The 20,724-nt window shown below is 37.9% G+C and overlaps 1 protein-coding gene and 1 long non-coding RNA gene across 2 annotated transcripts; both read left to right on the top strand.

The window, feature by feature from the left end:
- Positions 1 to 10,334: 10,334 nt before the first annotated feature.
- On the top strand, positions 10,335 to 14,146 carry LOC127532119 (uncharacterized). Its single transcript, XR_007939379.1, has 3 exons — positions 10,335 to 10,591; positions 10,709 to 10,954; positions 11,283 to 14,146. It is a non-coding gene; the product is annotated as an uncharacterized LOC127532119 (long non-coding RNA).
- A 373-nt stretch (positions 14,147 to 14,519) lies between these two features.
- On the top strand, positions 14,520 to 20,660 carry LOC127532955 (THAP domain-containing protein 6-like; the record flags this gene model as incomplete). Its single annotated transcript, XM_051944867.1, has 4 exons — positions 14,520 to 14,711; positions 14,822 to 14,989; positions 15,265 to 15,475; positions 15,599 to 20,660. Coding segments are annotated over 4 exons (684 nt in total), but the record flags the coding sequence as incomplete, so codon positions are not given.
- Between the last annotated feature and the right edge of the window lie 64 nt (positions 20,661 to 20,724).

Below are 20,724 nucleotides of genomic sequence, written 5' to 3'. Positions count from 1 at the left end.
CTTCCTACTGCTAAATTCAGACAAAACTGAAGTCATTGTATTTGGCCCCAAACATCTTAGAAACTCGCTTTCAAAGCAAATAGTTACTCTGGATGGCATCACGTTGGTCTCCAGTACTACTGTGAGGAATCTTGGAGTTATTTTTGACCAGGACATGTCCTTTAACTCACACATAAAGCAAGTTTGTAGGACTTCCTTTTTTCACCTGCGTAATATTGTAAAAATCAGGAACATCCTGTCTCAGAGTGATGCAGAAAAACTAGTTCATGCTTTTGTTACTTCCAGGCTTGACTATTGCAATTCCTTATTATCAGGTTGTCCAAATAGCTCTCTCAAACATCTACAGTTGATCCAAAATGCTGCTGCGAGAGTACTGACAGGAGTTAGCAAAAGAAATCATATTTCCCCTATACTTGCTTCTCTTCACTGGCTTCCTGTTAAATCTAGAATAGAATTTAAAATCCTTCTTCTGACATATAAAGCTCTTAATAACCAATCTCCATCATATCTTAAAGATCTGTTAGTACCATATTATCCTAGTAGAACTCTTCGCTCTCAAACTGCAGGCTTACTTGTTGTTCCTAGAATTTCTAAAAGTAGAATGGGAGGCAGAGCCTTCAGTTATCAGGCGCCTCTCTTGTGGAACCTGCTCCCAGTTTGGGTTCGGGAGGCAGACACCCTCTCTATTTTTAAGACCAGGCTTAAAACGTTCCTTTTTGACAAATCTTATAGTTAGGGCTGACTGGGTGACCCAGAGGGGTTCGGCTTGTGTCTTCATTTGCACAGCTGCATTTGCAAGAGGGTTGATAAAATGTTGAGTCAACATTTGCTTTTCAACCATAAATCACACTTTACCCAAATAGCAAAAGATGTTAAATCAATGTTGAATTAGGGTTAAGAAGGTTGAATTTTGGTTCCAGTTGAAGATTGATGGTTGGATCAACGTTGATTCAACAACATTTTGTCAACATTGAAGTTTGTGTTTAAAAGATGCCATTGAATCTACATTGTATTTTGGTTTAATTAAAATGTTTGACAGGTCAATGTTTAATTAATGTTGAATCTATGTTTGCAAACATGTAATCTATGTAAGCAAACGTTGACTCAATATTTTATCAACCTTGCGCTTTCTGTATAATTTCTACGTTAGGTCTCAACATAGATTCAACATTGATTCACCCATAGTTTGCTATCTGGGGATACTCCATCTATGATTTATAAACATTCATTTTCTCTGATATATAACTTCTATCTATTGTTTTATATAGAAATATGTGTTCATTAGTCAATATTTTGTTTATATATGTATACAGCGCTAGATTTAGACGGCGACCGTCTATATATTGTCTCTTCAAATTATTAAAATAATTGACTTTACTGCCATTATTTGCTTCTCTAACATATATTAGTGTGTGTGTTTACAGTGTTTGCAAAATACCTGTCTACAGTCGAGCTTAAAATCAGAATATTCTATTACCTATTATTATTATTATCTATTATTCCCGCTATGGATATTAAAATACACCAAACCATTTTTCCAGTATCATAGCTACATGTATGACGTTTGCAGCAAAAAAATAAAAATAAAAAACGCGTGAAAATCAGTTTAATATTCAGAGTTAAGATGGTTTAAATGCGCTGTTAAACAGTGCTGAGTGGAGCGGGTGACCGGTCCAAGATGGCGGCCCCACCGTGTGACAGTGTCACCTAAGTGAAAAATTAAATAAAATTAAAAGAAATAAAGAACCATAAATAACATGATGAAAACAAAATGAAAGTTTTCTGGTCTTTGTGCATGAGGTTCCCTGTGCTAAAAATTTGTTTAGGTAGGTGGGATAATAAATAATTCCAAAATAGTAATTGAAAATGTGGTAAACAAAGGTTATATAAGGAGGATAGAGGAACGGGGGGAGACACGGCGTGAGCGGGAGTGACAGGAGGCTGCTGAAAGGAAAGGAGTGTGTAAAGTTTAAAAAAGAATGATCGGAGGCCTAAGACATTTTAATAAGGTTGGAAAAAGACTATTGAACCTGTAAAGAGCCCAGATCCTACCGGAGCCGACCAGACGTACACTCCCGGCCGTCAACATCTTGACGCGGACGCTGCCCCAAGAGACAAAGGGATCCTTCACTTAAGGATTATCTCCTCTGCACCCAGGATATTGGTGAGATCCACCCTTTTTGAAACTCTTTTTTTTCTGGTATACCAGTATTTTCTTTAACGATCGATCGCTTCTCTTTTTTTGTTAGCGGAACTTTCTTTTTTGGGTCGGATTACTGTGTTTTTTTTTTGTTTGTTTTTTTTGCATCGAATGGACGGAGGAAAAGCCACCGGCGTGAGGACCTTTCGGGATAGAAACTTTCTTAAAAGAGTATCTGAAGTGGACCATTTGACTGAAAACTTTGTATTTCGTTAGGGAAGGACTTTTAGTTAATTTAGAAAGCATAAAGGTTTAGTTTCTATTTGTAATCTTGTGGTAATATATATATTTTTTTGTATGGAGAAACAGCGTTTTTTTTTTGGAGTAAAAGATGGAAGTAAAGAAACTTAAGTAATTTTAAAAGAGACTCCGATTGTGTTTATCAGCTGCATTACTACTGATAGTGACAATTAACTTTTATTATTTCTGAGATGAACCCCTTGGTGAAGTGACCTCTGCTTGGAAAAGTTTGAGTGTTACAACCGCTTGTCAGCCCCAATCGGCAGTCGCGGTCGATGCAGCAAGATGGCGAGGGGGACAGTCGTGTGGTAATTTTTCTCCGGTGAAACCCTGAATTAAATCAAACAGGACCAGCTGCCAATTCAAAAACAGACTCCTTGACGACTAAAAAGACTGCGACGAACTTTGTTATGCCTCAAAGCAGATGAATCCTGCAGTATTTATAGACTTTAAAGACTCATGAATGCCAATGCTAAAGTAGCTAATGCTAATGCTAAAGTAGCTAACGCGCTCATTTCCCACGACTACTGTGCTCTCGATGCGATGGATTCTGATGTCAAACGATTGAGAAACACCCTTGCTTCGCCTGGAAAGACTCCACAGCCCCCAAAGAAGGTAAAAACTAGCAACGATGCCTCTGATGCCAACCCGGGATCTGCCTCCATTGCAGACATCTTAAAAGCTATCCAATCTCAGTCCAGTGAGATCCAAGCTCTACATGCTCTCATCATTGGCATGAAGTCAGACCTCCAACAAAACACCATTACCATAGCAAACATCAACAAATCTCTTGAATTTAACTCTGCTGAAATACAAGAATGCAAAGAGAAAAACAAACAGCTGCAAAATGAAGTGAATGTCCTTAAAGAGAAAAATGATGTGCTGGAAAAAAAGGTAACAGTATTGGAAGAAAAAGTGTCTGATGCTGAAAATTACAAAAGAAGATGGAACTTGAGACTCAAGGGCATCAAAGAAGAGAAAGGAGAAAACACACGACAAGTTGCTGTAGACCTTCTTCTACAGCTTGTGCCCCACTGGAAAGAAAACATGGGATTAATCCTGGATACTGTACATCGTCTTGGACGACCCAACACCACCCACCCAAGGCAGATCATCATGCAATTCACTATGAGGATCTACAGAGACGAGCTGTGGAAGGTGATGTACAACAACAAAATCTGCAAAGAGCGCAGCTTCTCATTTGCCCAAGACTTTTCCAAAGATGTGCTGGAAGCAAGAGCGGCGGTGTGGCCTAAAGTTAATGCTGCCAAGAGAAGAGGAGACAAGGTTGTGTATCGTGGTCGATATGCATACATCAATGGTCAGAGAGTCACACCATGATGTTTCCTGGTCCTGAAGGTTCATACAAAATAAGTTTACACTCAGGGTTTTGCCACTTTTTGTTACTGTTGGTAACTTATCTGTGAACTTCTGAACAATTAAGCTCCTTTTTGGTTGCTTGTTTTAAAGCTGTTGTTTATTTTATGGTTGAACTTAAAAGCTTGCTTTCTTTTTTATCTGTGAATGCAAGGGGTCTGAGAGACTTCACAAAATGTAAAAGTCTGTTTTTATTCTGCAAAGGGAAAAAGCACAAATCTTTTTGTTGCAGGAAACACACTCAAAAGAAGAAGAAAGTAAATTTTGGACTCAACAATGGGGTGACAAAACTTTTTTCAGTCACGGCACTTCTAAATCAGCAGGTGTAGCTATTCTCCTCAAAAACTTCCCTGGTCAGATAATATATAATGTGGCAGATGAAAATGGTCGTTGGCTGATTCTTATTGCAATTATTGACAATGTGAAAATCATTGTGTTGAATATATATGGTTATAATAACATTAGTGACAACAGGCGTTTACTTGATGAATTAACTTTCCACCTTGAAGATCTTAAAGTATCACACGCTATTGAAAATGTAATAATTGGAGGAGATCTTAACTTAGTTAATGATGATTTCTTAGATAGATTCCCATCTAGATATATTTCTAGCCATCCTAATATCATATTTAATAATTTTTGTAGTGGTTTAAGTCTCACCGATGCATGGAGGTATCTTAATCCTGGAGTAACTCAATTTTCCTGGTTTGGTTCAAACTACAATTCGAAATCGAGAATTGATAACTGGTTGATTTCAAATAACTTACTATGTTACAACATCAAGTCTACTATTTCAGCAGCTCCTTTAACTGATCACAGTGTCATCTCTCTATATGTTGAATCAAAAACTAAAATCTTTTCAAACAAATTTTGGAAATTTAATTCAAGTTTGCTCAAAAATGATGAATATTGTCAAATGATAAAATCACTTATAAGTGAAACTGAATCTTCTGAAGAACTTTCCACTCCAGTTAAAAAATGGGAATTCCTCAAATTCAAAATTCGTGAAGCTTCCATTTCTTTTAGCAAAAACACAAAAAAGAACTTGATCAAAAAGATTTAAACATTATAAATCAACAAAACAGTTTTTGCAGCAAACAAATGTTGAGTGAAGATGATAAACAAACAATATTAAAATTACAGTCGAATTTAGATGAAATCTACACTCACAAAGCTCAAGGAGCATTTATTAGATCTCGTGCAAAGTGGATAGAAGAAGGTGAGAAGAATTCAGCTTATTTCTGTGGATTAGAAAAAAACAGGCAGGAAAAAAAACAATGTGAAATCTTTATTAATCAACAACAAAGAAATTACTGATGATAAATTAATATCAATTGAAACCTACAAATTTTACAGGAATCTCTATCATTCAAAATTCTCTAAATCTGATTGTGAAACGTTTCTACAGAATGTTGCTCAGCATATTCCAAAAATTGATGAGAAATACAGAGACACCTGTGATGGACCCATCACAATTGCTGAACTTGAAGCTGTAATCAACCGATTAGCACTTAACAAATCTCCTGGTTCAGACGGCCTCACAGCAAACTTTTACAGATACTTCTGGATGGAAATTAGAGAATTGCTGTTCAATGTTTTTCTAGAAATTTTTGAAACTTGCTCTCTCCCAACTACAATGAGACATGGTGTTATAGTTTCTATTCCAAAACCCAATAAAGATCCTAGAATTATAGATAATAGAAGACCCATTATGCTCAGGAACTCTGATTACAAACTTCTTATATTTTTGCATCAAGGCTACAATCAGAACTTTCAAGTGTAATTTCTGAAACACAATCTGGTTTTATGAAAGGAAGATCAATACATAATAGTATAAGGTTGGTTATGGACTTAATTGAATATTGTAATCTAATCCAAGACGATGGCTTTATTTTCTTTTTGGACTTTTACAAAGCCTTCGATTCGGTGGAACACCCATTTATTCTTACTGCACTTGAACGTTTTGGTTTTGGTCTTAAATTTAGAAATTTGGTTTTTGGCCTGTATGAAAACATAAATAGCTGTGTTCTTCTTCCAAAGGGTTCTTACTCCAAGCTTTAAGGTTGATGTTGGTATCCCGCAAGGTTGCCCAATTTCTCCCTACTTATTTCTTCTGGTTACTGAGATCTTATCCATTTATATTAAACAAAGCGATGATATTCAAAAACTTAATGTACTGGGTACAGAAATTGTGATCAGCCAATTAGCTGATGACACAACATTATTTAAAAAAAAAAAAAAAAAGGAACAGTTCCCAAAAGTAATTGAAAAAATTGGAAAATTCTCTAAAGCTTCAGGATTACGTTTAAACCTTAAGAAGTGTGAAATTCTTTCTCTTCATGACACCATACCTGTGAAATCAGAGATCAAATATCTTGGTATCCACCTCAGTAAAGACAAAAAAATATGTCAAACTATCAACATTGAGACAAAACTCAAGGAATGTAATACCAAACTCAACATGTGGCTCCAAAGAGATTTATCAGTATTAGGTCGTATATATCTAACAAAGATGGAGAGCTTGTCAAGGTGCATTTATCCTCTTAACTCAAATGCTGTTTCTTCAAATTTAATTAAATCAATAAACCGAATTAATTTTAATTTCATCTGGCATAATAAACCACATTATCTGAAAAGAAGTGATATGGTCAAAGATACAAATGAAGGTGGCCTGAAAATGATTGATTTAGAATGCCTTAATGGTACATTAAAGATAAATTGGCTTAAATCTTGGCTCAAAAATCAGAACTCCCTATGGTACTGTATCCCTAACTACATTTTTAAAAAACTGGGTGGTCTAAATCTTTTGCTTGTTTGTGACTTCGAAATTAATAAGCTTCCTATATCCTTATCAGAGTTCCACAAGCAAATCTTACTGTACTGGAAAATGTTATATGTTCACAACTTCTCTCCACATTTAACAGTAATTTGGAACAACTGCTATGTTCTTCATCGTAACAAATCCTTATATTATGATGACTGGTATAAAAAGAATATCTGGTCAATATTACATCTTATGGATGATGAAGGAAATTTACTAGATTATGAACATTTCTGTGCAAAATACAACTTCACCCCCCCTTTCTTAGATTTTATGCGTTTACGCAATGCTCTTCCCAAAGAATCTATCTTTTTATCCAAAAATGACCTTGCTCATCAAAAAACACAAGTTAATCTCACCTCTCCCATGATTCATGGAATATCTATTATAGATAAAAAATGTAGTAACTATCTTATTCGAAAATGTTTTGCAGGCTAATTATTTCCTGAGGTACAAAATAAAAATTATATTCTTTCCAAATTTGATAAAAAGACCATTTCAATATTGAGAAAAATGTATTTATCTTTTCCAGTTGCTCCTAAGGTCAAGGAAACGCACTTCAAAATTATGAACAACATCTATCCTTCTAAAGAGTTACTTAGAATTCGTTTTAATATACAAGAAAACAGTTGTACATTTTGTAATGTTGATATAGAAACAACAGACCATCTTTTCTTTCACTGTGGGACAGTACAAAAATTTTGGGAAGATTTACAGAAATGGATAAAAGAAATATTTCTTTCATCACCATCCTGTTTTTCAAGAGATGATATAACATTTGGTATTCTGTTAAATAACAAAAAAGAAGAACTCTGTATTAATGTGATTTTATGTATAGCTAAATTCTGTATTCACAAAAGTAAATGTCAGAAATGCTCACCCAGCTTTTCCTTTTTCAAAAATGAACTTAAATTGTATTTGAAATCGTTGAAATGTATGAAAGGTCCTAAAGCCATGAAACTATTTTCTTAGGTGATATCCCACTGGACTCAAGTCAACAACAAAATGACTCCCTTGGAACTACAAACTGTATTTATTGTTCTGGACTTATACCCTTGCACAATTTGTTGCACTATTGTTTGTTTTTTTTTGTCTAATTATTGTTTACCTCCTTTATTTTATTACCTCTTGACTTTGTTCCCATTTTAAGAGCTTTTCATATTTTTCTTTCCAAAGCCATGTTTGTTAAATTGTACAATGTTATTGTGTATTGTTAATTTTTAAAAATAAATAAATAAAATAAAATAAAATAAAAAGTAGCGGTCAATACGGCGTCTACTCTTTATATATGTCTATGGAGCGGGTGACCGGTCCAAGATGGCGGCCCCACCGCTTGCCAGCTCCAATAGGCAGTAGCGGTCGATGCGGCGTCTACTCTTTATATATGTCTATGTCTACGTTTATATGTCTATGCTTTTTTATTTTCAGCTAAGCTCCGGTTGGAGAACGTAGTGTCTGCAGATACGGACCCCTACCCGTAGCCTGTGGCCTACGGATACGGCACTTTACCTTCCTATAAATATTAATGAGCTGTACATAAATATTAATGAGCCGGCTGATGAACGCGCTTCGTGATTGGCTGGTAATCCGAGTGATGAAGGCGCTTCCGTGATTCGAGGTGAATCTGCGTGCGGAGTCTGTCATGTCAGTCATCTGCTGTTCTCTTTTCTATTATGCATAATGTCATGTAAATATGTGGGTTCGTGGAATTTGAACATCAGTATTTAATGATGTAAACACATTCTATAACACTGTATTAAAATAAATGTAATTTGTGTATTCACAGTGTATTAAAGTCCATTCATTCAATACCAAGTTCCAATAAAGTTACAAGAAATATTTTACAATCAGTGTGCTGGGGTCATGGTTGTCTGCGGAAAAGTCCAACATCACTATCTGACTTTTTCACGGACAGCGATTTGGGGGTTGAAATCAGCACTACTATTAAAAATAGCAAAACTTTTTATTCACGTGACCCTGTTCTAATAAAGCACAAACAGCAAACAAAACAAATGGTGGAACTAACAGCCAGCAAACTACAAGTATTTTTTTTTTACCTTCAAAAGTAGCTACAGACTATTACATATTAACAACCTAAACAAAACCCTGACGTATTTTCTGCATCTGTCAACACAGACACTGTCACAGTCACTTTAATGATAGCGGACTCTGTTGAATGGCTAAGTTACATAACCACAAACAAATCTCACAATATCACAGTAAATCGAGTTTGTGGGTTTTTTAAATTCATGCCGAATTAAAGAGCTGCTCCTCACCATTCACGAGTGTTTGTTTCATATTCGACATCCTTAATTTTATCTTGTAAATTAGCGTCCGAAATTAAATGGGAACATTTGCAATGGAGTTCGTCAGCCGCTTCCACCACTGAACGCGGTAAACTAATTAATAGGAACTGGACTTCAAACAATTTAGACACGGCGTCTAAAAGCGTAAAAACTACATTGTCTAAAGTGTGAGAGGAGACGGTGTATTTTTGGTTGAATTATACAATGTTCGCCGTCAAAGTCATTCATATAAACTGCCAGTAATGTGCAGCAAATACTAGTTAACTGGCGCCAGCTCTTCAGTGACTTTAACGGGTCCGTACCTCTAGTACAGATGCTACGGGTACGGGTCCGTACCTCTAGCATCAACCTTAGCTAAAATATACTTAGGTAAAATGCTAGCTCCGAAGTATTGGAGCTAGCATGTCAACTTGCGTGCTAGCACTATTGTTTGCACTCACCTGCAAGGCCGTTTTGGGCTTCACTACGTCAGTCTCACAAATTGTCTTTTTCATGCGGACACCCCTGCTTTCCTCCTCGGCCCAAATGTCCTTACCGAGAATGAACAGATTCTTCTTTAAGACAAGATCTTTGTAGGAATCTGTTATAAACAGAGGAGTAAGAAAATACAAGTTTAGCAAACAATGTCTTTCTAACAACTACAAAATTAAACAGTTTTCTGCTATCTAAATGAAAGAGTTCTGCATACTTGCCTCCAAATAACAGGACCTTTGCAGCCACCATCTTCTGTGGGTATTTTCTTGTGGGACATTTTATTTCAACCCAGTTAGAGTCCTCTTCAAGGTCCGGTTGGGATTCTACTTGGGTGAATTGGTAGTCACCACAATCAGTGACGTACTTTCAACTCTAATAGTTTTGTCAAATAAATAATATTTCGCAAAACTGAATGCCATTGTCTCCCTACGTGAAAGAACCTGTTCAGACCGAGCTCAGATGCAACGGATATGAACGTCTGCGGCGCTGGTTGGCTGATAGTTCAGTGGGAGCGTTTGATTGCAGACCAATCAAATGCATCGGAGACTCGGTGCCAGTCTATTTAAAAAATCTAATTTTATACATGGTGTATACATTGTTTTACAATACATTTATTGTGTGAAATCACCATGCCAGCAAAACGACAGTTGGAAGAGATATTTGAATTCTCAGGAGACTCAATCAGAGACGCCAAGAACTTCAAAGTTTAGAAGACTGCAACAGAACCAGGTACTGAAAACAACTGGTGCACACTTGTGCTACAACGAAAATTTTAATGTCCTATATGAATTCTGTGTAACATTACGAGATAAAAACAGTACAAGACACTTTGTTGTGTGGAGAAATGAAAGTGTAAAAAATAAAACAAACTTGTCAAAATCTTTGATGATCATATCCCAGCTAGTACAATGGCCTATCTGATGTTTAACATAGTTTTTAAATACTTCCCGCACTATATTTTCATCCTAAAATGTTCAAGTCCACTGTAAGTCATCAAGGGTAATCATAAATCAACACTCGTGCCAACTATTGTATAAAGCATGAGTATTTAGTTTTCCTGTTATCTTTTTTTAGCCTCATCCACAGAAACAGAGAAAATTGTTGTACAAGAGATTTCTCTGTACATCTTCAGTTCCAAGAACATCCCTGTACAGAAGAAAAATTACTGAAAAGGTAAGGTCAGGAGAAAAAAATGTTAGCCTTAATAGGAAACTTAATTGTACAAAACAATGTTCAAGCATGCATTTTAGACCACTAGAGTTGCACTGAATTGCTCTATATTTGTCTCAGATTTGTTTTACAGATCATGGTAATGCAGATTACCAACAAGTGGATAGGGAGAAACAGCAGGACAGAGAGGACAATGGTGGAAGTGGACAAGAGGACAGAGAGGAAGAGGATGCAAGTGGACAGGAGGACAGAGAGGAAGAGGATGCAAGTGGACAGGAGGACAGAGAGGAAGAGGATGCAAGTGGACAAGAGGACAGAGCAGAAGAGAGGAACAAAGCTGGAAATCCAGACTCAGACCCATTGATGGTACTACCATTTAATTACAGATTAACATTACCACACAGACCACACTATCAAAATTTTGGCTTATGTGTCTTATTGTGTTTTAGGTATGAATGTGAACGAAGAAAGAGAAAGGTTCACGCACTGAAAAAACTTGCTTGTTGGACAAAAGTCCATGTCAAAGGCTGAATCATTGCAATAAACCTTCTGCAAGTTTTTTCAGTGTGCGAGCCTTTCCCTTTCTTCGTTCATCTGGACTTCTTGTCCTTTTTTTTCATGCACCTGACGGATAGATGGAGGAAGATCTATGCTCTTCAGGTATGAATGTGAACAATTTTGTCTTGTTTTACAGAAACAGCATGATGACGATCCTGTATACCCCGGTGCTCCCCTCACAAAAGGGCAGAGTCTACTCTTACTCATGTCATATGTACTGAGGCACAATTTGACGGGAGTAGCTCTACAGGATCTTCTTACAATGTTTAATGAACATTTCCCTGGCTTGGTGCCAGCAACCTCTTATCTTTTTCATAAAGCGTATGGACAGTTTGGCCAGTATGTGCCACATTTTTATTGTATCAACTGTGAAACCTACATGGGACCCCGTGAGACAGCTCCAGAAAAATGTTCTTCTTGTAATGCTGATTTTGACATTGACAGAAACTTAAGGATTGGGTCTTACTTTCTTGTACTGAGTTTATCAACCCAAATTGTAGACATTGTGGAAAAATCTGGAATATATTTAAATGAAAGAGAATCTATTCCAGGCATTGTTTCAGATATTCAGAGTAGGGCTGAATACGAAACACTCTAACAGAGCGGACAAATAGGGGCTGATGACATATCAGTTATGTGGAATTGTGATGGAATTCTAGTTTTCAACAGCAATAATTTTCAGATATGGCCAATTCAGTACCAAATCATAGAGCTGTCACCAAAAGAGCGTCAAGCCAACATATGTATACCATGCTTGTGGTTTGGTAAAAAGCAAGCCCAATATGATCACATTTTTAACACCTTTTGTGTCAGAGCTCAAGGAACTGGAACAGACTGGAATTAAATGGATGGACTCTGAAAATGTAGAGCATACAAGTAAAGTTCATTTACTCCTGTGCTCCTCAGATTCAGTTGCCCGCCCCCTCCTGAGAAACACAAAACAGTTCAATGGCAAATATGGGTGTGACTTCTGCCTTCACACTGGTGGTGGTCCCTATGTCTGGGAAACCCCAGAACCACCTTTAAGAACAGAGATAGATAATTTTCGGCATGCTATGTTGGCAATACCTGCGAATACAGTAATGGGTGTGAAAGGCCCATCCCCTTTGATGGAACTTGAGAGCTTCAAGAGGATCACCGGATTCATTCCTGAGTACCAACATAGTGTCTGCCTGGGTGTCACTAAGCAGATTACATCTCTGTGGCTCGACAGTAAGCACCATAATGAAGACTGGTACTTAGGCAGCAAGGTTAGTGATATAGATCAGGAATTGCTGGTCATTAACTCACCTGTGGAGGTGACAAGGGCACCAAGGACCGTGAAGGATAGAAAATTCTGGAAAGCATCTGAGTGGAGGTCATTTTTGTTGTTTTATGCGTTGCCTGTTTTGAATGGCAATCTGAAAAAGAAGTACTGGAATCACCTTTTTTATTGGTTTTTGCAGTGCACACTCTTCTTCAGGATGCCATCAAAGTAAGACATGTGGATGTGGCAGAACAAGCTCTGCGAAAGTTTGTCCTTAACTTTGAGAAACTTTATGGAGCTGCTAATGCTTCTTGAAAACAATGGCAAATGCTGATGACAGCATAAATACATTATTCGGCAAAATTCAAAGTACCTCTGGTTTAAGAAAAAAATCAAGAGTTTCAGCGTGTCTGAGGTTTGGGCTGGCCAAAGAAAGGCAGCACATCTGTGTTGCAGAGGATGGCTATTGATTAAGTTTTATAGGAGTGACAGTCCATTAAGGTTTATTTTATGACCGTTTCATTTGTCGCAGCATAGTTTATCATTCATATAACAACACCACTCTTAAAAAGAGAAACAATTCAGTTGTACAGTTAAATGATGGAACATTCTGTGAATTTATGACCCTAGTGGCCTTTACATCTGATGGGGCCTCATCCACATCCACCAAGTTCTGTATTTTAGTAAAAGAGCTTACCAAGAATGGAGGAAGGGTTTGTAGTGATATTCAGTTAAATATATCTTCCACATTTCTAAATGAGGTGTCTCACATGAATAATGTTTTTGCCGTGCATCCCCATTCCCTCAAACGTAAATGTGTATTGGTTAAGTCCAAGGAAAAAATGTATGTCATTCCCCTTTCAAACACTGTTGAAAGGGATTAAAACTTTGGGTGAACTACTACTTTGCAGGCACCAGTGCCAAACCAACCTCCACATATCAGTCCTATATGCATCAAGTGCTGTCAGTAACTTTCTGATCTGTACAAACATTCTCCAATTGTTCTGTTGCCCAGCTTTTTCTCCACTAGACAATACTAATGAAATATTCTTTTTTGAAGACAAAGTGTGAGCAAACATTATATTTTGTCTGTAAATAATTCAGTATTAACTGTTGTAATGTAGGTGATGCCATCTGTGAAATCACAATGTAGCACTCTACCAACTCCGCCACTTGCTTTATAGCACAACAGTTACATATTTGTGCACTAGCACTTTTGAAGTGTGCATGTTTGTGTTTAATTTTGTGTTGTGTCTATGATGTATCATATCATGTTTTTTTTTTTTTTTTTTGCAAAACACATTAAAAATCATAGAACAATGACAAGGATTGCTATGAGTGCGTTTTACATACAGCACAAAATTTCTTACATTCTTCTTACATTCTTGCATTTTCCAAAAGATTGTCCTGAAGTACAGTACAGTACAGTAAGTAAATAACTTCACTTTATCATTGTGACACTCAAACTTAATATTACAGTGTTGATATTAAAGTGTGCACTTTTAAAGTATGCTCTCAGTGAATATTACAATAACAATTTTGAGCATACGTTTAAAAAATATGTCAAAAAATATATGTAAACAGTAATTTCAAAAAGTACATTTTAGAAAAGACACATAACTTATACATAAAATGTACTGTTATATAATATATTTATATCAAGTGTAATATAGTATAACTTTTTTATAGTGTGTTAAAAGTATAAGCATGATTGTGTGATATTAGTATACTTTTTATATATTAAAAAAAGTACAATTTGTGTAAGTACATTTTACATATACTACTTAAAATGTGAATATACTTGAAATACAATAAAGCACTTTTTTTTTCACCAGGGTAGAACCCCATCAGCTCCGTGTCTGGCTTCTACCCATGATTTAACCAGCTCTCTACATCATCCTGTGTATTACACAGCTGCTTACCAGTGAAATAACTAATCTGAGACAATTTTTTGTTTAAAATTCTTTGTAACAGTCTGTTACAAAGAAAAAACAGACTTACTGCAGTAATTGGTGGGTTAGAATACAGCATCTGATAGATCTAATAATAGCCCTGATTTATGATGGAATTATTTTTGTTGTAGACAATTCTTTATCTCTGCCTACTTTTTTCACATGTTTAAGGTGAGAAGACAGTTTAAGGAGACAATGGGAACTGGCAGTGAAACGGGAAGGTTTTGTGCCAACTAAGACGTCCGTGCTCTGCAGTGAGCACTTCAAGACAGATGACTTTGACAGGACAGAGCAAATTGTCCGTCTGAGAGAGGGAGTCAAACCATCTGTCTTTAACTTCCCATCCTATTTACAAAAGGTATGTGTGTGATTTGGATAAATAATTCATACATTTCTATGATTCACATGTCCATAAGCAATTGAAAGCTACTTAATGCCACACTTTTTTAAACTTTTCTTTTCTGTCTGCACATTTAGGAATCAAGTACAGTACACTTTCTGATGTTAAAAACTTCCTTAAAATGTTGTTTATGTTTCTTACATTTTAGCAAGTACGATCAAGGAAAACAACAACAGAAAGCAGAAGAGAGCCTGCCAGTGGACTTGCCTCAGCATTTCTGTAAAGCTGAACCTCATTCTACTGTTGTGAGTATTTGCATGTAATATTTTTCGAACACATGAGAGCATCAAGGCCCTGGTCGTATTAAAATGTGCTCTCTGACACTCATTTTAGACACACTGAAATACATGAATATACATTAAAATATACTGTAGTTGTATATATGTCCCAGTAACTAAGACACTCATATCCAAGGTGCGAACAGTGGGACTGAGGGATGAAAGTAAAAATGTGGGCCTGCTACATCAATGAGTGATGAGTTCTAAGCATCACTATATGTTTTCATCCCTTGTTTCACTAGGACCACAATTATGCCTTGCCTGCTTCTCCCACTCTTCTCAAGGCCAGACTTAATGAAGCTCTGGCTAGAGTGGAAAGTCTGGAGCGTGAGAAGAGAAACAGCATGCTCCGGGAGCGAAGGGTGAAGAAAAACGTTCATGCTCTTCTCGAGGATCTTCAGGAAAAAAACATCATAAATGAAGAGCTTAAAGACAGGCTTGAATGCTACTCAGGTAAAACGTAAATACTAATTTGAATATTTTGTATTAGTAATTTATGTTTATAGTCTATGTTAAACTGTCTTCCTTAATTTTTAAAGGGGACTTACTAATTAATTTATACTTACTGAATTTCAGATCTTCGGGTAGACCTCTTGGCAAAGAAGGGCCATGAGTACACCAGAGAGCAAAGGGAGTTTGCCCTCACGCTACACCTTTATGGCCCAAAGGCATATACAGTAGTTACCTGAGAGAGTCTCAGCATCTTCCTCTCCCACATCCCCATACATTGCAACGGTATTCTTCATGTTCATGTTCAACATATAGGTGCAGAGAGTTTTGAAATTTAAGCTGTTGTGTGTAGTTGTGTGGCTGCAGGTATGGCTATCACATACATGAACCACTTTAATTGTATGGACTATATTTTGTGACAAACAGTGGAAACTACCGATTTACAAGCTCACATCAAAAACACATCACTGTTCAGATACATTTTGAACTTTCAGATATGCTATTTTCTGTTTATTTTGTTTGTTTGTTTTTTGGTAAGGGTTATAGTGGTCAAATTACTACATTTTATTCCTCAAAGGTGGCTGACTTCAGTTGATGACAAGCCTGGCCTCTATAAGACAATGCTGGACATGCTGGGAAGAAGATGTGAGAAAGACCAGACCAAATATGGATTGGTGACTTTGATTCTGGACGCCATGGCCATAAAGGAACATGTACAATACAATCCCCAAACCCAAGCAATGTCAGGGTTTGTGGACATGGGGGACTGATGCAGTGAGACAGATGTTGCCTCTGAGGCTCTGGTTTTCATGGTAGTTGGCCTACAAGGGCACTGGAAAGCTCCAGTTGCCTACTATCTGACCAGTGCTCTTTCACCAGAAACACTGAAGGTCTTAGTGGTTCATGCACTGAAGGAACTTCATGCTCGTGGTCTGAGAGTGATGTGCATGACAATGGACGGACATGTATCTAACATCAGCATTAAGATTAACAGCATTACAGCATTAACTCGGCTGCAATCTAAAGGGAAACCCACGCGAACCTCTGAAGACCTCCTTTGCACATCCAGTGACTGGTGAAAGAGTGTTTGTCATGATGGATGCCTGCCACATGCTGAAGCTTGCACGCAACATGTTACAGGTAAAAGCTGATGTTCTAGGCTTACTCCAGTCATGCAAGTCATGTCTGTACTTGTGTGAGGATACTTGTAATCAGTGGCGGCTGGTGGTGAAATTTGTTGGGTGGGCTAACAAATGCATAATACCAATTAAATGGTTAACACAGCTGCAAAAGCAACGTCACCTATGATACACACAGTTACATCAATTACAGGTACACTATACTTTTTTAGTGCTCTACATCAACACTCTCTCTCACTCACTCACACACACACACACACACACACACACACACACACACACACACACACACACACACACACACACACACACACACACACACACACCACTACAAAACATGTTCCAACTGCAACGACTGCCCACAGATAGCCTGCTGCAACTGTCTTATTACAGCCATTTGGCGACATGTAGTGCAAAACACTCCTTCAGTACAACAGATGACCTCAGCAAAAACAAGGTGTCACAGTCCTTTAACGGGTCATCATGGGCCTACCTTATTTGAAAAGAAGCTCACATCGACGGCCGATGTGATCCCAGTCCCTTAACTTCCAGCTTTTCCTCCAAAGACATTGAGGAAAATGGACATGAAAGCAAATAATCCACCTCATTCATGCAAACGCCCGCCATAGCTTAACCTTTTCTCCCTCCTTCCCAACTCTGGCACAAATAGCAGCACCGCTGCGTCAACTCACTGCTATTGGTCAAAGTCGAGGCCTGTGGGCTGACTGAAGTTAGCCCAAATTATCAGTAAATCACAGGGGCGGGACATGACACCTGTCAATCACTGACAAGAACGAAATGAATGAAAGCCACCACTGTGTTAACTCGCTGTTATTGGTCAAAAGTCAGTGGCCTGTGGGCTGACTGAATTTAGCCCAAATGATCAGTAAATTGCAGGGGCGGGACATGACACCTGTCAATCACTTACAAGAAAGAAATGAATGAAAGCGGACTGTGTCTGCTGGGGCTGTAAAAAATACGCCCATTTAGAGATATTCTATGTTTTTCTTTTGACCAATTGGTGCTGTTGCTACCTTTGTTTTCACCTAAACTTAAAACAATCTGTTGTAAGTTATTTAAAAAATAATGTTCTCATCTTTTTTGTGTTGGCCTGGGAGGGCTTAGCCCTGTTAGCCCATTTATACCAGCCGTCCCTGCTTGTAATAGGGATTCTAATTCTGATTTTGAAGGAATACAGCCCAATACTGAGCACCACTGGCCCCATCAACTGGAAGTTCGTCATTGATCTCAACAATGTTCAGACGAAGGATGGACTGCATCCTGCAAACAAGATCACGCACAAGCATGTCCATTTCGACAACCAGAAGATGAAGGTGTCCCTGGCTGCGCAGACATTGAGTCGCTCAGTGGCAGTGGCTCTCCGAATGCTAAGAGACCTGGGCCACTCACAGTTTCAAGACTGTGAAGCAACAGCTGAGTTCATTGAGGTAATATGCTTATGGATGTGCATAGGGCCATAGAAGGAGTAGAGGGAAGTTCCAAAAACTGCCACGTTTAACACGTTTACTGAAGTGAATAGTTTTTGAATTTTGAATAGATTAATTAATTTAATATGATACATGTTGAAACACTGTTATGGAGATGATTTTACTTGCTTAAAAGATGATGCAGATATTTGTTTTTAGATGATTGACAGACTCTTTGACGTCTTGAACAGCCGCAATCCCCATGCCAAAGGATTCAAAGCTCCCCTTGGGGCTTTGAATTGGGTGGAGAGAGTGGGTTTCTTGTTGAGAGCCAGGGAGTATTTGCTCAGATTGTCAGTGAAAGATGCCACACCCCTTCACCGATCAAAGAGGTCTTCTAAAATAGTGACTATACTGTTTGCATGACATAAGTTCATTCAATACTCAGTTCCAATGTTCTGCATCAAGTTCATATGATGCCATGTTTTCTTGTTCTGATTCAGGTTTTAATTATTCTTTTTTTCCCTGTATGCAGTGTTTTTTAGTTGTTGGAAGTAACTTTTGATCTGTGTTTCTTCAGGTCTTACAGGTGTCAATATGGTATGCAGCAGGTAAGATGGCACCCACTGTTACTAACATCTGTGTGTGATACGGTGTGCCTTGTCCCGATTTTTTTTTTTTTTTTTTGCTGTCTGCATGTTTTTCTATTTGAATTGTTTAATGTTTTTCAAGTCCAGCGATATGTCTGTACCTACCGGTTCAGCCAAGATCACTTGGAGCTTCTCTTTAACTCGATCAGAGCATCAGGTAGGGTTCATATTTTACAATCAGAAAAAAAACAGAAAATATTTTGCTGTAGTTGGTGTGTGTGTGTGTGTGTGTGTGTGTGTGTGTGTGTGTGTGTGTGTGTGTGTGTGTGTGTGTGTGTGTGTGTGTGTGTGTGCGCGCACGCGCGCGCATGTGTGTGTGTGTGCGCGTGTGTGTGTGTGTTTTTCCTTAAGGGGGCTGGAACAACAATCCCTCTGCCAGCCAGTTCCAGGGCATCTTCCGGCGCCTGATGGTCCGATGTGGTGTCTCACCAAGTGGGCTCGGCAATGTGGCAGCACAGGATGACACCGTGTCACTGTCTGCTGTGGAGATGTCCTCTGCCGAAACTGCCGAAGAACTCTCTCCCCCATTTGTTAACTTTGTAGCCATCGTGTCTGACCACAGCTACCTTCCCACGCGTTTTGGTGGTCTTGTGGACAATGCACTAGTCTACATTGCAGGTTTTGTTGTTCGGCAGCTTCTGAGAAATCTCTCTTGCGACATGTGCCATGCCAGCCTGGTGCGTGACGCCGTACCCTCATCACATGATGAGAACTACCACCTACTTGTGCTCAAAAATAATGGTGGGCTGATGATTCCATCAGAAGGCACAGTCAAGGTGGTGAGAGCAGCAGAGCGAGTGATTCGCCAGGGCCACTCCGGCGTAGCTCCTAAGGTGTCAGTGGTCCTGCACGTGGTCCGTGAGGAGATTGGCACAGATGATGTGTTTTTGCTTGGGGAACATATTGGAGACACACAATTTGGCATCGACAATCACTATTCAAACTTAGTTAAACTAGTAGTGTCTGTGTTCCTCAGAATTAGGATGTACCACGTTGCAAAAATCATCACACTGAAACACCAGAGTGGCAGCACAAGGAAGAAACTGTGCAAAACAGTTCTCTTCCAGGGGTATTAGGTCAATGAAATGCTTGTAAATACTCTTGTACATAGTTTTCTGGGAGGATTGTTTATGTTCTTGTTCCTTGAATATTTCAGTTCTTTGGCTAACAATGCTAATGATGATGATAGTGATATAATAGTAATAGTAGTAGTAATAATAATAATAATGATAAAAATGATAGTAATAATCGCAGTAATAATAGTAATGATAATAATAATTAATATAATAGTAATAGTAGTAGTAGTAGTAGTGATAATAATAATAATACTAATAATAATAGAAGTAATAGTAATAATTATAATAATAATACTAGTAACTGTAATATAAAAATAATAAACAATAATCATACAATATTATAGGAATATAATGATAATTATATGAATAACAATAACAGTAATACAGTAGTAGTACAATAATACAAAAATAATAATTGTACTCCAATGCAATGTAAAGCTGTTAATGTAAAGTCAATAAAACCTGAGCACATCTGAATGTTTTCTCTTTTTTGTTTATTTTTTCTGTTTATATCTATCTGTCTATCTATCTATCTATCTAGCACAGGGGTCGGCAACCCGCGGCTCCGGAGCCGCATGCGGCTCTATCAGCCCTCTGTTGTGGCTCCCTGTAACTTTGGAAAATAAATTGTTCTGCCTTTCAGGCGCGTTTCAATGCATTTTAATATAGAGTTTTATTGTGAAATTACCGCTCTTATTTTGACGTGTCACTCTACCGGATGTGCTGCTGGGGTTTTCCCCTGGCTGGGACATGAGAGCGCAAGGTTGATGCAGAGGAGATGGAGAAGCAACGCCTGTAGTTTCACATCGTTTTGTACTCAAGAATGGCAAGCCTGTATATTAAAGCTCCACTCCAAGAAAGACACGTCTTGTCTTTGAGTCAAAAGTACTCGTGATAGGGTAATACACGTTACTCGCAAGAACACGGCAGCAGGTCAGAGAGTCAGAGGAGTGTCGTCTT

This window comes from Acanthochromis polyacanthus, chromosome 2 (assembly GCF_021347895.1).
Source record: "Acanthochromis polyacanthus isolate Apoly-LR-REF ecotype Palm Island chromosome 2, KAUST_Apoly_ChrSc, whole genome shotgun sequence".
Lineage (NCBI taxonomy): Eukaryota > Metazoa > Chordata > Actinopteri > Pomacentridae > Acanthochromis > Acanthochromis polyacanthus.
The sequence above is the reverse complement of the archived record's forward strand: the minus strand, read 5'-3'. Positions and strand labels throughout refer to the sequence as shown.